Genomic DNA, 14,994 nt, shown 5'->3' with positions numbered 1-14,994 from the left:
GTTTCAAGGGCTGGTGATTTTCTTTTCTGACAGAACGCCACAACTACCACAGGGTGTTACATGCAAAGGAGAGAGAGAGAGAGAGAGAGAGAGAGAGAGAGAGAGAGAGAGAGAGAGAGAGAGAGAGAGAACACATGTGCATGTGCAGTGTGTGTATGTGTGTATGGTGTATGTGATGTATGTGTATGATGTATGTAATATATGTATATATGTGTGTGTTCATATACTGTGTGTGTGTGTATTAATGTGTTCTTTTTCAAAAAATCCATCAATATTCAATCATGGAGGCTCTACTTGAAGGCCTTACCAATTCAAATCACATTTTCTTCCTTAATTTCTATTGAATATATGATTCATATAACTTTCTATGTGAATACTCTCACTGTTTAGAAAACTTGACAGAATTTGCACAGAAATCCCAAAGTTTCCTCTCATAAGCACATATTCAAGGGATATTAAATTTAAACACATGAATACATAGGTGGTATTCTCCAGCCTTATCCAAACAATTGGGATCCCATTAGGAATTCATAGCAAATGTGGACATGCTCAGCAAATTCTCAGAGTTCTTTTTATTCCATCTACTGACCTGATATGCATCAAAAGGAAGACTAAGCTAGCAATAAATACTTACACCCTTATTTTTTTTTTACTAAATCTCAAAATCTAGTTCCTCTGTACTCTGCTCAATGATCCCCTGACATGGTTTTTGGTAGAGGGTCATAGATTTGCCCAGGAATTCATTTGCCTGGGACTTGTGTCTGGAAACAGAAATATGTATTCTCAGTGGTAAGAAGAATAAGTGGATAAATTGTACAAATATGTGACCCAGAGTAAACCTTTACAGTTAGCTTTTGCTTAAGTTATTTTCATGCTCTCCCTCGCTCTCTTTCTCAATCCTGGCAGCAAATGCAGCACCATCTCATTTCCTTGGGGCTTGTATATATGAAAAGGCATATATAAATAATTTTTTTATTTTTTTATTATTAATTTGAGTATTTCTTATATACATTTGAAAGTGTTATTCCCTTTCCGGTTTCCGGGCAAACATCCCCCCCCCCTCCCTTCCTTATGGGTGTTCCCCTCCCAACCCTCCCCCTTGCTTCCCCTCTCCCAACAGTCTAGTTCACTGGGGTTCAGTCTTAGCAGGACCCAGGGCTTCCCTTCCACTGGTGCTCTTACTAGGATATTCATTGCTACCTATGAGGTCAGAGTCCAGGGTCAGTCCATGTATAGTCTTTGGGTAGTGGCTTAGTCCCTGGAAGCTCTGTTTGGTTGGCATTGCTGTACATATGGGGTCTCGAGCTCCTTCAAGCTCTTCCAGTTCTTTCTCTGATTCCTTCAACGGGGGTCCTGTTCTCAGTTCAGTGGTTTCCTGCTGGCATATGCCTCTGTATTTGCTGTATTCTGGCTGTGTCTCTCAGGAGCGATATGCATTCACATTTTGATCATCCGTCTTGAGTTTCATTTCTTCTTAAATAATTTAATTTGAAGAGTTTTTAGAGTTGGAAAAGAGAGGGTTGGATTATGTATTCTGCAGCAAATTCCCTCAATTTACATGTGTTCATGAACTAAGGAGAAATAAACAAGTATGGCATGATTTTATGTAAGAGGTAGTTATTATACTTTAAATTCAGATCATCTGATATATCAAACAAACACTTCTTGAAATGTAACCAACTCACTGAGATATAAAGTTACCTACAGTTGTGTCACAGTGGTCTGTGACACACTGGGAGATCAGAGTCCCTAAGTATTAGGTTGGGCGTCAGTACTTATCTTTGCTTGTAGACTTACAAAATGTATGTTCTGCTATTTTAGAATAGTTCTGTCATTGCAATTTTATATTTAAAATCTAAAGTGTGTTCTATAGACATCATTTTAAGGAGAATAAGTCAGACTTACAAATGAGGAGAAAGAAACCTATTAACTAAGATAAACAAGGAGAGAAGATAAAATCAGGGAGTGGGGGTTGAAGGCAGATATCAGTGGATCTAGAATTAGAGAATAGGAGGGTGGACTGCTTTTTTCAGGAGATGCACATACATTGGGGTATCTGTAAGCAGGCCAGTATGCTGAGGACGGAACATCTGTGTTTCTTAACTTTTCCAGAGTATAGTTGGTGAGACTCAAGAATGGACACTGCATCAGCTGGACAGTAGGGGAGATGTAAGAATGTTGGCTGAGATTGGTTTTTAGAAGTAAAACCAAGTGATATATGTCAAATAAAAGAAACAGAGAGTGAAGGATGTCTTTGAGATCTGACCCTAATACAGTATTAGGAGTTTGGTGTTACTTACTGAGATGGGAAATATCAGAGAGAAAACACAAAAAAGTAAGTTCCTTAATGCTGTACCAAATTAAGGAGGAGGATAGTGGGACAGGGAGAACAAGAGACTTTTGAATGAGTGGTCTACAATTTAAAGCAAAGAAGGAAAAGGTTTTGGGTCACAATTATAATTATTCTGTGACAAAGAGATTCAATTCTGAATACAAGCTGACAGCTCTGTGTTCTACTCCAGATAGCTCTCTGCTCAAGACAGCTTTCTGCTCACAGTAGCTATGTCTCAAGAGAGCTCTCTCTTGCAGAACAAAGCCCAGTCTTTTAATATTGTTGCATAAACTTTTTCTTTAGGAATTACACATCAATTCAATCATTTACCCCAGGTTTCCTTTTGATTATCCTGCAAATCATCATTTTGTGATTTAACTCCTTGACTCTAAAGACAGAGAGGCACGTGGCCAAAGCAGCCAAATTTTGCTGCTTACTGTAGTTGGAACATGGCCTATGGTTCTATTAATATTATCACCACCTTTCTGTTTTCCAACTCCTTCACTGCTTAAGATTGGCTGCCCTGGAACTTGCTCTGTAGACAGACCTTGAACTCAGAGATCTCCATGGCTATGTCTCTGGACTGCTGCTCTTAAAGATGTGTATCACCACACCTAAACCTAAGCTTTTCGTAGCTATTATTCCTTAATATCCAGATCAAAGACCTGTGTAAGTGTCCCCTTCATTTGTGGATTGTAGTTCATTCCAGATTAAAAATCCAAGCTATTACTGTTCAACTGCAAACACAAACAATAAGCTTAGCTGGGTGGGATCTTGCCCCGAGATTCCCCATTTCCTAAATCTCCTATCTATTCCTTAATTTCTTTCTGATAAAACTGGCTCATTTGAACAGTGCCCTCTGTTCTTTCAGGTCTATAAAGCTCTTTATACAATTTATATTGCATCCTTATGATTTGAATAGTTGAAAAATCCTGTAAAGAACACCTCTCAAACTAATTTTTGTATACTTGAGCTCATGTTTTCAGAGTTCTTTCCCACAGTCTTAAGGGTTGTCCATAGCCACCATTTTTCTGAAGGAATACCAGACAGATTCTCACTTCCTGGAATCAAGCTGTTTCTGATTATAGTGGAGTCACTAACCTTGACAGGGAGAACATACCCCAAAGGAAGAACTTAAGGAAAACACATAAATTATAGCTTGTCTATAGCAAACATCAGCACTCCAGAGGACCCACACCCAGGTTCCATTCCACAGGCAGGAACCATTTCACACCATTCCTTCCTTGGCCATGCTGGACCTGGCAGACTGAAATCTATGTTAGATAGCTTTCTAGAATATAGTGGGTGAGACACAACAATAGACACTGTATAAGCAGGACAGTAGGAGAAATGTAAAGAGTATTGACTGAGATTGCCTTTTAGAAGTTGAATCAAGATATTTATTTCAAATAAAAGAAACAGAGAGTGAAGGATGCCTTTGACATCTTACCCTAATACAGTGACCAAAAATTTGGTGTTTCTTACTAATAAAATAGGGAATATCAGAGTGGAAACACAAAAAAGTAAGTGCCTGAATGGTGGACCAAATTAATTGAGAGAATGGGGAGGAAAGGAGAAAGAGACTTTTGTATGGGTGGTTTAAATTTTAAAGCAAAGGAATTTTGAGTCACAATTGTTACATTTTGTGTGACAAAGATCTTTGAACCCACTCTAGTGTTAGTCTGTTTTTTCAGCTAGTTGTCAGTTTTATGTTGTTGCTGTGACAAAGATCATCAAAGCATACTCCAAACCCATGAGATATCTGTCATTTTTCAGTGGGGAGGTAGCTTGGAGGTAAATTTGAGCATAGAAGTAGTATTGCTTCATGGGATTCAGTCTTAGCACTGAAAGAAAAAAGAATAAAAGGAGCCCAGTCTGTATGATTACAGTGCAATGGTTCAGTTCTGAAGCTGATACCCTGCAGTGAAGAGAAATCACTTCAACTCAATTTGATATAATCAAGACCATGCTAGATCTGTGGAATAGTCTAAAACTAGCTCCTATACTTGAGTAGGACAGAAATTTTTAACACTCTAAAAAGGCTATTGCCTTCATTTTTGTAAAAGTTTCAGTGAGAAAATTGATAAAATGTTCCCCAAAGTATATTCAGTGAGCTTGATCAAACAACAGAGAAACAAGGAGCTTGATTAGTAGGGCAATGGATGTGGGTTTGGGGAAAGTTGAAGGAATGAGGGTAGATAAGAACAAAATATATTGTATGAGATTTTCAAGTAATTAGTAAACTGTTTTAATATATCTCCTAAATTAAACCTATTGAAGTTATTTTAATATAGGTGTATTGGTTACTTTTGTTGTTGTAACAAAATATCTGATAGAATAAGCATAAGGGAATTGGGCTTGTTTTGGTTCATGATTCAGGAAGGGGTAAACTTCATCATGGTGGGAAGCTATGGTAATGGGATGTGAGGAAGCTGGTTGTATCACGTGGACACCCAGAAAACAGAGAGTGATGGATACTGGGGCTTTACTTGCTTTGTTTCTTAAATTCATTCTGGGATCCTAATCCAGGCATTGGTACTAGTAACATTCAGGATGGGCCTTCCCGCCTCAGTTAAGCTCCTCTGGAAACATTCTTACAGAAACAGCCAGAGCTGTGTTTACCTGGTGATTCCAAGTCCTGTCAAGTTGATAGTCAAGACTAACCACAGTACTGAGGTTTCATAGTGTAATTTTTTGCATGAAAGTATTCATAAAATACTATTTTCAGAAAGTCTAAACCTACAACCAACAACCTGTATCCCAGATAGACCTTCTCAAAAAAGCCCAAGAGATTTGAGTTGATAAATTTATATGTATTAAATTTGTATCCCTGAATCACTTTTTAATCAAGACACAATACTCAACCAAGTCTCCAAACTAAGAGTATATATTGTCCCTTTTGCATTAGTCTTTCCATACAATATCTTAATTGTTGCCCAAGAATAATAGATAAGATTTTCCATTGCTGTGAAGAGACAAGACACGCCATGACCATTGCAACTCTTAGAAAAGAGTTCATTGGGACTGGATTACAGAGGTTCAGTTGATTATCATCATGTCAGGAAGCATGGCAGCATGCAAGCAGTGAGTGTTGGAGGAGCCAAGCCTTCTACATCTTGATCTGACCACATCAGAAGGATACTGAATTTTTTTTCACACGGGGCATAACTTGAGCATTTTAAGACCTCAAAGCTCCACCTCCACAGTGACAAATTTTCTCTAACAAGGACATACCTCCTCCAATAAGGCCATCCCTCCTAATAGTGAAACTTCCTATGACCAAAGATTCAAACACATGAATCTGTGGAAGCCGTACCTGTTTAAACCACCACACTTATATTCAACTCACTTGATCTTGTTCAAGCCTCTGTGAATTCATGAATGTAATTACAAGGTCATATCTAGAGAAACACATTTCACAATATTTCTCTCCATCTTCCAGGAATTACCTTCTTTTGCCCTCCTTTTCCATGATGAGTCCTTAGCTTTAGTAGGGATTTAATGTAGATGTCTCCTTTAGGAATGAGCACTTAGAGTTACTTTTTACTTTGCAGAAAATGAATCTGCATTCAGTCCTGTTGACTGTAAAACAGAGGCTTCTCTGACTGAATATGAGAACAGCCTAAACTATGAGTAGAATTATAAACATCTAAAAGGCTATTTGATAACAAGAACATTTAACAAAATAATAAAAGTTCTCCCATAGTGCATATGACCTCCACAACCATGGACTTTTGAATAGGTATGTGCTAGGCATAAATTATTTCATGTGCAATAGGCCTCAAAGCCAATCAGAAAGTGGTTGGTTGCCTTCTTTACAGTTAAGCCACTATTATATCAGTTACTGCATCTTGCCTTGTAGGTGAGTATTGTAGCAAGGGTCTAAGACTATTGATGTCTATTTCTGTGCAGCAGAGGTCTCCAAAACAAGACAGGGTACAGGCTATTGCTATTGCTCTTAGATACTGATTATAACTGAATGATAAAACCATATGACTAAATACATTACATAGATTGGTTAGATCACATAGAGAAATCAATCTTAAATCAACCAAAAATCTTCTTCCTTGATGGCTAATTTTCATTAGTGCCAGAGAGCTATATGTTGTGCATTGTCATAACTGGTCATATAACCTATTCTCAACAAGATTAGAAGATAGTTCTCTTAACAAATTGTCATCTCAAGTTTTTAATCTACTTCCTGGGCTAGTCTAGGGTGTTTCTGCCGACTTTGCATTATCTGAACCTTTTTTCTACAAACATTTGTCTTCTCTACCAAGAAAAATGTCAACCTATCTATAGTTGCCCATTTCTCCAATGAGAACATTTTCTCTGCTATCCTATCTATATGTCTACAAAGTTTCACATGATTCTTACAAGTATGTAAAAGGCTTTAATGAATAGAAGATGTTTCTTATAGTTGTGCTCAATATCCATAGAAAACACCTATCGTTCCTGTGTATATTCGGGTTTTGTTGTTATTTTTGTTTCTTTTTTCACTTTTTGCCAGTTGTCGTTAAATAAAGCAGAGTATAATGTTGTTAGAATTCAGTGATGAAGTCTCATTTACACCTGTTTCATGTTCTTTGTTTGTTTATTATTTGATGTTAGAGTCCATGGTATTCTAGCATCTCTAGCTCATTTCATCTACACCTCTTGTTTTCTGGGTACATATCATCAACTCCAGAGAGCAGAACTAAAACCTCTTGAGGAAGCAATCAACATTGTGTGATTACACCTTCCATAGCTTCAAAGCCTTAGTGTTTAATGCTTTATTTTCTTATTAGAGCCATGCATTTTCTCACTATCTCCTTTTAAATTGCCCTTCAATGAATTTTGCCTGCAAACATCATTTTATTCATAGGCCTCATCTTTTCAGACTATCCACAAAATACAGTTTTTAAACTTAAACGTTTTTTCTCCACTTCTATGATGTTTTTCATGCATGTATAGTTGTGTAACACTTGTGTGGCTGGTGCTTGTGAGTTAGAAGAGAGTGTGGGATCACTTGGAACAGGAGTTACAGAAATTTCAGAGATGGCATGTGGGTGATATGTATTGAACCTAGAGCCTATGGGAAAAGAGCTAGTGCTCCTAATTGCTGTGTAACTCTTGAATCCCAACCAAATACATGGAATTTTTTTTTTGTTAAAACACTTAAAGTCTTTGTGCTCCCATCAGCACCTTCACTGTTGTATTTTGATGGGTCTAAGAAACTCCATACATTTTGTGAGATCTCCTTATAGAATTTGTTTTTTTTTCTAAATTGGATAATTTCTTATTTATATTTGAAATGTCATTCCCTTTCACAGTTTCCCATCTTTAAACCCCCATCCCATTCCCCCTCCCCTGCTTCTATGAGTGTGTTCCCCCACCTATGTACCCCCACCCGTGTCATGCCCCTAAATTCTCCTACATTGGGATATTGAGTCTTGGCAGAACCAAGGGCTTCTCCTCTCACTGATACCCAACAAGGCCATCCTCTACTACATTTGCAGCTGGAGCCATGGGTCTGTCCATGTGTGCTCTTTTGAAGGTGGTTTAGTCCCTGGGAGCTCTGGTTGGTTGGTATTGTTGTTCTTATGGAGTTGCCAACACTTTCAACTCCTATAATCCTTTCTCTAATGCCTCTTTGGAGACCCTGTTTTCAGTTCAATGGTTGGCTGTGAGCATTATCCTCTGTATTTGTCATGCTCTGGCAAAGCCTCTCAGGAGACAGCTATATCAAGCTCCTGTCAGCATGCACTTCTTGGCATCAGCAATATTGTCTGGGTTTGGTGACTGTATCCCCAGGTAGGCCAGTCTCTGGATGACCTTTCCTTCAGTCTCTACTCCAAACTTTGTATCTGTATTTCTTCCTATGAATATTTTTGTTCCCCCTTCTAAAAGGACAGAAGGATCAGCACTTTGCTCATTCTTCTTCTTGAACTTCATGTGATCTGTGGGTTGTATCTTGGGTAACCTGAGCTTTTGGACTAATTATCAGTGAGTGTATACTTTTTGTGATTGGGTTACCTCACTCAGGATGATATTTTCTAGTTTCATCCATTTGCCTATGGATTTCATGAAGTCATTGTTTTTGATAGCTGAGTAATATTCCATTGTGTAGATGTACCACATTTTCTGTATCCATTCCTCTGTTGAGGGACATCTGGGTACTTTCCAGCTTCTGGCTATTATAAATAAGACTGCTATGAGCATCCTTGTAAATGTTGGAGCATCTTTTGGGTATATGCCCAGGAGTATTATAGCTGGGTCCTCAGTTAGTACTATGTCCAATTTTCTGAGGAACCTCCAGACTGATTTCCAGAGTGGTTGTACCAGCTTTCAATCCCACCAATATTGGAAGAGGGCTCCTCTAATTCCACATCCTCATCACCATCTCTTGTCACCTGAGTTTTTTGATCTTAGCCATTCTGACTGGTATAAGGTGGAATCCCAGGGTTCTTTTGATTTGCATTTCCCTGATGACTAAGAATGTGAACATTCTTTTAGGTGCGTTTCAGCCATTCAGTATTCCTCAGTTGAGAATTCTTTGTTTAGCTCTGTAGCCCATTTTCAATAGGGTTATTTAGCTCTCTGGAGTCTAACTTCTTGAGTTCTTTGTATATATTTGATATTAGCCCTCTATCAGATGTAGGATTGATAAAAATCTTTTCCCAATCTGTTGGTTGCCGTTTAGTCCTAAAGACAGTATCCTTTGCCTTACAGAAGCTTTGCAATTTTATGAGGTCCCATTAGTCAATTCTTGAGCATAACATAACATTCTTGGTTCTGTTCAGGAAATTTTCCCTAATACCCATGTGTTCAAGGCTTTTCTCTACTTTTTCTCTATTAGTTTGAGTGTATCTGGTTTTATATGGAGGTCCTTGTTCCACTTGGACTTGAGCTTTCTATAGGGTGATAAGAATGGATTGATTTGCATTCTTCTGCTGTCTTTTTTCCACTGTATCGTTTTAGCTCCTTTGTCAAAGACCAAGTGACCATAGGTGTGTGGGTTCATTTCTAGGTCTTCAATTCTATTCCATTGATCTACCTGCCTGTCTCTGTACCAATACTATATCACTATTACTCTGTAATACAGCTTGAGTTAAGGGATGGTGATTCCCCCAGAAGTTCTTTTGTTGTTGAAAATAGTTTTTGCTATCCTGGGTTTTTCTTTCTTTCTTTTTTTTTTTTTGTTTGTTTGTTATTCCAAATGAATTTGCAAATTGCTCTTTCTAACTCTATGAAGAATTGAGTTGGAATTTTGATGGAGATTTCATTGAATCTGTAGATTGCTTTTAGCAAGATGACCATTTTTACAATACCATTCTTGCCAATCCATGAGCATGGTAGATCATTCCATCTTCTGAGATCTTCTTCAATTTCTTTTTTCAGAGACTTGAAGTTCTTGTCATAGAGATCTTTCATTTGCTTGGTTAGAGTCACACGGAGGTATTTTATATTACTTGTGACTATTGTGAAGAGTTCTTTCTCCAATTTCTATCTCAGCCTGTTTATCCTTTGGGTAGGAGGAAAGCTACTGATTTGTTTGAGTTAATTTTATATCTAGCCATTTTGCTGAAATTGTTTATCAGGTTTAGGAATTCTATGATGAAATTTATGGGGTCACATAAGTATTATGATATCATGTGCAAATAGTGATATTTTGACTTCTTCCTTTCCATTTTGTGTCCCTTTGACCTCCTTTTGTTGTCTAATTGCTCTGGCTAGGACTTTGAGTACTATATTGAATAGGTAGGAAGAGAGTGGGCAGCCTTGTCTAGTCCCTGATTTTAGTGGGATTGCTTTAAGTTTCTCTCCATTTAGTTTGATGTTGGCTACTGGTTTGCTGCACAATGCTTTTACTATGGTTAGGCATGGGGCTTGAATTCCTTATCTTTCCAAGACTTTTAACATGAAGGGGTGTTGAATTTAATATTCTTTCTTTGTTTTGAGTGTTTGGTGTTTTGACTATTATGTGATGAGAGGAATTTCCTTCCTGGTCCAATCTATTTGGAGTTCTGTAGGCTTCTTGTATGTTTATAAGCATCTCTTTCTATTGGTTAGGTAAGTTTTCTATAATTTTGTTGAAGATATTTTCTGGCCCTTTAAGTTGGAAATCTTTGCTCTTTTCTATACTTTTTATCCATAGGCTTGATCCTCTCATTGTGTCCTGGAGTTCCTGGATGGTATGGGTTAGGAGCTTTTTGTGTTTTGCATTTTCTTTGATGGTTGTATCAATGCTTTCTATGGTATCTTCTGTCCTCTTTTATCTTTTGTATTGTGTTGGTGATGCTTGTGTCTGTGACTTCTGATTTATTTCCTATGTTTTCTATGTCCAGGGTTGTCTCCATTTGTGATTTCTTTATTGTTTCTATTTACATTTTTTGATTCTGGGTGGTTTTGTTCAATTCCTTCACCTGATTAGTTGTGTTTTTATGTAATTCTTTAAGGATTTTTGTATTTCCCCTTTAAGGGCTTCTACTTGTTTACCTATGTTGTCCTGTATTTCTTTAAGGGAGTTATTCATGTCCTTCTTAAAGTCCTTTAACATCTTCATGAGTTGTAGTTTTAAGTCAAAATCTTGCTTTTTTGGTGTGTTACAGTATCTAGGGCTTGCTGTGGTGGGGGAGACTGGGTTCTGATGATGCCAAGTAGTCTTGGTTTCTGTTGCTTAGTTTCCTTCCCTTGCCTCTCACCATATGCTTCTCTGGTGTTAGCTGGTCTTGCTGTCTCTGACATTAGTTTGACCCTCCTATAAGCCTGTGTGTCCACACTACTTGGAGACCAGCTCTCTCCCAGTGGAATCTGGGTACAGGGAGCTATGGCACAGGGTCAGTTCAGGGTGCAGACAGAAACTGGAAGGATCCTGTCCCAGAGTGCTCTTCGATTCCTGTGTCCTGATGGCTTTTCATGGGTTGGTTACTCTTGGGCCAGGGATGTGAGCAGAAATGGTGGTCTCACCTGTATCTCAGGTGTGTCAGCCCTTCTGGGAGACAGTTGTCTCCAGGGGGATCTAGGTACAGAGAGCTGTTTCCTTACAGAATTCTAATGAGAAATAGTGATATCCAGTTGTTTTCTTCATATTCAATGGTATCTACAAAAGATAACTCACATATACCACATGACTAGCAGAAATTATCTGCCTCTATCTTCTCCAGCACTCACTCATTTCTATCTTTTCTTTATATTTCATTCTATTTTCATTCTTCAGTCTCTTATGAATTCTTCATACCTTTCTCATACTGCATAACTTTTCAGCCATACCCCATTCATACTTTCTATCTTGCCTATACTCAGTATCTGGCTTATATTCAATGCCTTCTCCAGGACTATGCACACTTTAGACTTCATGCTTCACACACTTTTAAATCTTCTTTCAAATCATCCTTCTTTTATTCTAAGAATGACGCTGCTAACTATCTTGAAAAAGTAACATGGTCATAAACTGTGAATGAAGAATTGAAGACTTTGTTATTTTGTTCAATTAAACACTAAGCTATGCCCAATCCAACTAACCTACTTGGATGGATTTTTTCACTATTGACTGTTTCAGTAATAGAAAGGTAGATGGCAATACTTACCTCTCTGTGTCTCTCTGTGTCTCTCTGTCTCTCTCTCTCTGTCTCTCTCTCTCTGTCTCTCTCTCTCGCTTGCTTGCTTGCTCTCTGTGTGTGTGTGTGTGTGTGTGTGTGTGTGTGTGTGTGAGAGAGAGAGAGAGAGAGAGAGAGAGAGAGAGAGATTAAGCAGGATACAAATTATATATTTTATGTTTTTATGACACTCACATCTCTCTTACACATATACACTGACTATATATATATGTATATATATATATCATACCTTTATTTCATATTATTGAAATATTTTTCCTTAACTGTGTGAAGAATGAAAATTAAACAATTTGGAGTAGAATAATTAACGTATTCCAGGTAATTACCAGAGGCAGGGGAAATAGCAACTGCAAAGATAATCTGTTTGTGTAGCCTAAGCCTTTTATTCTTCCTTTAATGGTCTTTGTTTTCTATTCTTAGGCCCTACTCAGTGAAAAAGATGCCATCACCACAAAGTGGATTCATTGACAAAGGCAATTTCAGGGGGTCTCCCTTAATCCCCTGAAACTCAATTATAGGTCACAATGGCAGGAAAATAGTCTACATATGTTTACAACTAATTTCCCATCATGGTTGATTCGGCAACTTTCTAGCATGTATACCAAGTAGCTAGTTTGTTATTTGGGGTACGAGGGAATTTTAGGGACCATACACTGTGCATACCCAGGTAGGATTCCTTGGTGGCTGTATAACCTGATTTCAAAGCTGGTTTCAGCCTGCCTCCCCACTCCATCCCACATCCTCTCAGCCCGCATTTGTCTACAGCAGCTTGATCGGGGAGCCTGTCAACCACGTTTGTATATTTTATAATAGCCATTCCAAAGATATGATGGACCCTGGAGTAATGTACTGTACTTGGCAGCGAGTGCTTCAGCTTTTGGGCACATATGCTTCAAATCTGAAAATATCATAGATATATATGGGGATCTTTGTGGAGATCTGTAAGGCAAGCTGGTATTTAACGCAAAAGCAAACCCATTTGGAGCTAAAGCACTTTCCATTAGGTAGTTTGGCGGCTGTTCTATGAGGCAAACTCACAGTGCTCGACGGACACATTTCGATTAAATGCTGCTTTGCATTCTTCCAAAGATGGGAACAATAAGGACGTTTGTCAAAGGAAAAACTGCAGCAAACGATTTCATGTTGAACATCTGTACTCTGCAGTTCATTGTTTGCAAGAGTTTATTGACCATAATTTTGATGCATATAGGTTTTAAAAAGTATAAACTACATTTATCTTGGGCGCCTATCATTTACTTGAGTCTTGGCTTATTTATTTCCATTTTTTCTGGGCATTTTATTTATTTTGGGACTCTGTAGAGAAGGAAGAAAATATGGCTTGTGTAAAGAAACTTTTAGTTAGCTCTCCAAAATTGATGAGGAGAGGCATTGTTTTCACAGAAAGGATTGAGCAATTGAATTGATAAATGTTAACACTAAGTATCCTAAATCTTTATGATTCTTTTCTGCCTTAGACATCACAAACAAATTCGTAAACTTTAAGATCACTCTTTTAACTCTTTGTCCACCATGGTGACATCTTCAGAGCGAAGTGTAGTGGCCATTAATTCACAAAGCAATCTAGGTGTAGTGGAGTCAAAGGCATTTTATGGTATAGGGTTGGGAGCTCAAGTTAAGTTGCCCCCTTAACTTTATGAATAGGTCGTTCCTTAGAAAATGTTAGCTTTGGGTATCTTCTTTTAAACATGTCCTTTTAATTCAGAGAAACCCAGGCCCAAGCAATCCATTTTACCAAAGTCCAGTCACGATCTGGTGATAGACTGTTGTCATCTCGATGGAGTATATTAACCGTACTACTGCCTTAATATAGATTCCCTAAATAGAGAGATTGACCTCCTTGACCGATTATAGGACTTATTTCTTGATATACATTCTTTCGACAGTGCTACTCACTGTTTCAAAGCAACTCAGGATGTTTCATATGCTAAAAGAGCACTCCATTACTAATCTATAAATCTAGCCCCCTTGATAGACATGTACCAAAAATAGTCAAAAGCATAGTGTTAGTTAGGAATATAAACTTATAATAAGGTACATTTGTGGCTACAATCTAAGCACAAATGTTATCATTTAACTCTAGACTATTGATTGTAACATAATTTATAGCACTGTTATGTAGTGTGAACACAAAGATATCTATAAAGGACAATGTTTAGCATATTATGCTTTTGGTAAATGCTGTTTTATATTTTGTTTTGAATTATTTGATTCCAGAGTTTGTCTAAGAAGAAATGGACAGATTCAATGATCTTTATTGATTCCTTTGTGATATTTGAGTCCTGTCTTCAGAGAAGTCTTAAAAGGCATTGTTCTAATTGAGGTAACTAACACCTACTGTTGGTTTTCTGTTTGTTTACAGGATGTACCCAGGCAGAAACACAGGATGGCTATGTAACCTTCTCCAGATTGGCTGTCTTGACCTCTGGGTCAAACTGGCACTTAGTTTTTACCGTCACTTTCCCTCCAGGTAATTTCACAACAGTATTCTTTTATATCTGTATTTTTTCAAAAAGTAACCTGTTTCCTTTGTAACTTGTATAACTCCTTTCATGAATAAGAAGCCATGATAGTTTGTAGAAGTCGATTTGGCTATACTCTAGAGTACAAAATTAAAGAGATCTTGTGGAAATTCAGGTTCCAAGTCTATTAAATGAACAAGATCAAATATACATTTTCCCATAGGTATTACCATTTATTTTATACCTCCTTCCTCTCCTTTCTCACGCTCCTTCCCTTCCTTTCTCTCTTTCTTTCTGCCTTTATGAATTAACACTTATTAAAAAGAATCTATGAGACAATTGAGCTGTTGAATAATTTGAACACAAATTTTTGCATCCTGTTTCCCTCATGCTTTCTATGAGGAAAAATTGAAACAAGATCTGTTAGCATTCCAGTACCTGAAAGCATTCGTTAAAAGCATGGGTAAACTGTGACCCAATTCAGTTTTCCTTCATAAGCCATTTGAAGTTATCTGTTTTCTGATCCATCTGATGTGTCTCAAATGAAAATATATAGTAAACACTTGTCTGAAAGTAGTTTAAA

At 37.6% G+C, this 14,994-nt stretch overlaps 1 protein-coding gene across 1 annotated transcript in view; it reads left to right on the top strand.

The window, feature by feature from the left end:
* Pkhd1 (PKHD1 ciliary IPT domain containing fibrocystin/polyductin) overlaps positions 1–14,994 on the top strand; it is a 457,519-nt gene that overhangs the window by 422,286 nt on the left and 20,239 nt on the right. Inside the window, exon 63 of the mRNA XM_032899487.1 lies at positions 14,312–14,419. Coding sequence (XP_032755378.1) covers positions 14,312–14,419 — 108 coding nt within the window. The remainder of the gene's footprint in view (positions 1–14,311; positions 14,420–14,994) is intronic.

This window comes from Rattus rattus, chromosome 4 (assembly GCF_011064425.1).
Source record: "Rattus rattus isolate New Zealand chromosome 4, Rrattus_CSIRO_v1, whole genome shotgun sequence".
Lineage (NCBI taxonomy): Eukaryota > Metazoa > Chordata > Mammalia > Rodentia > Muridae > Rattus > Rattus rattus.
The sequence above is the reverse complement of the archived record's forward strand: the minus strand, read 5'-3'. Positions and strand labels throughout refer to the sequence as shown.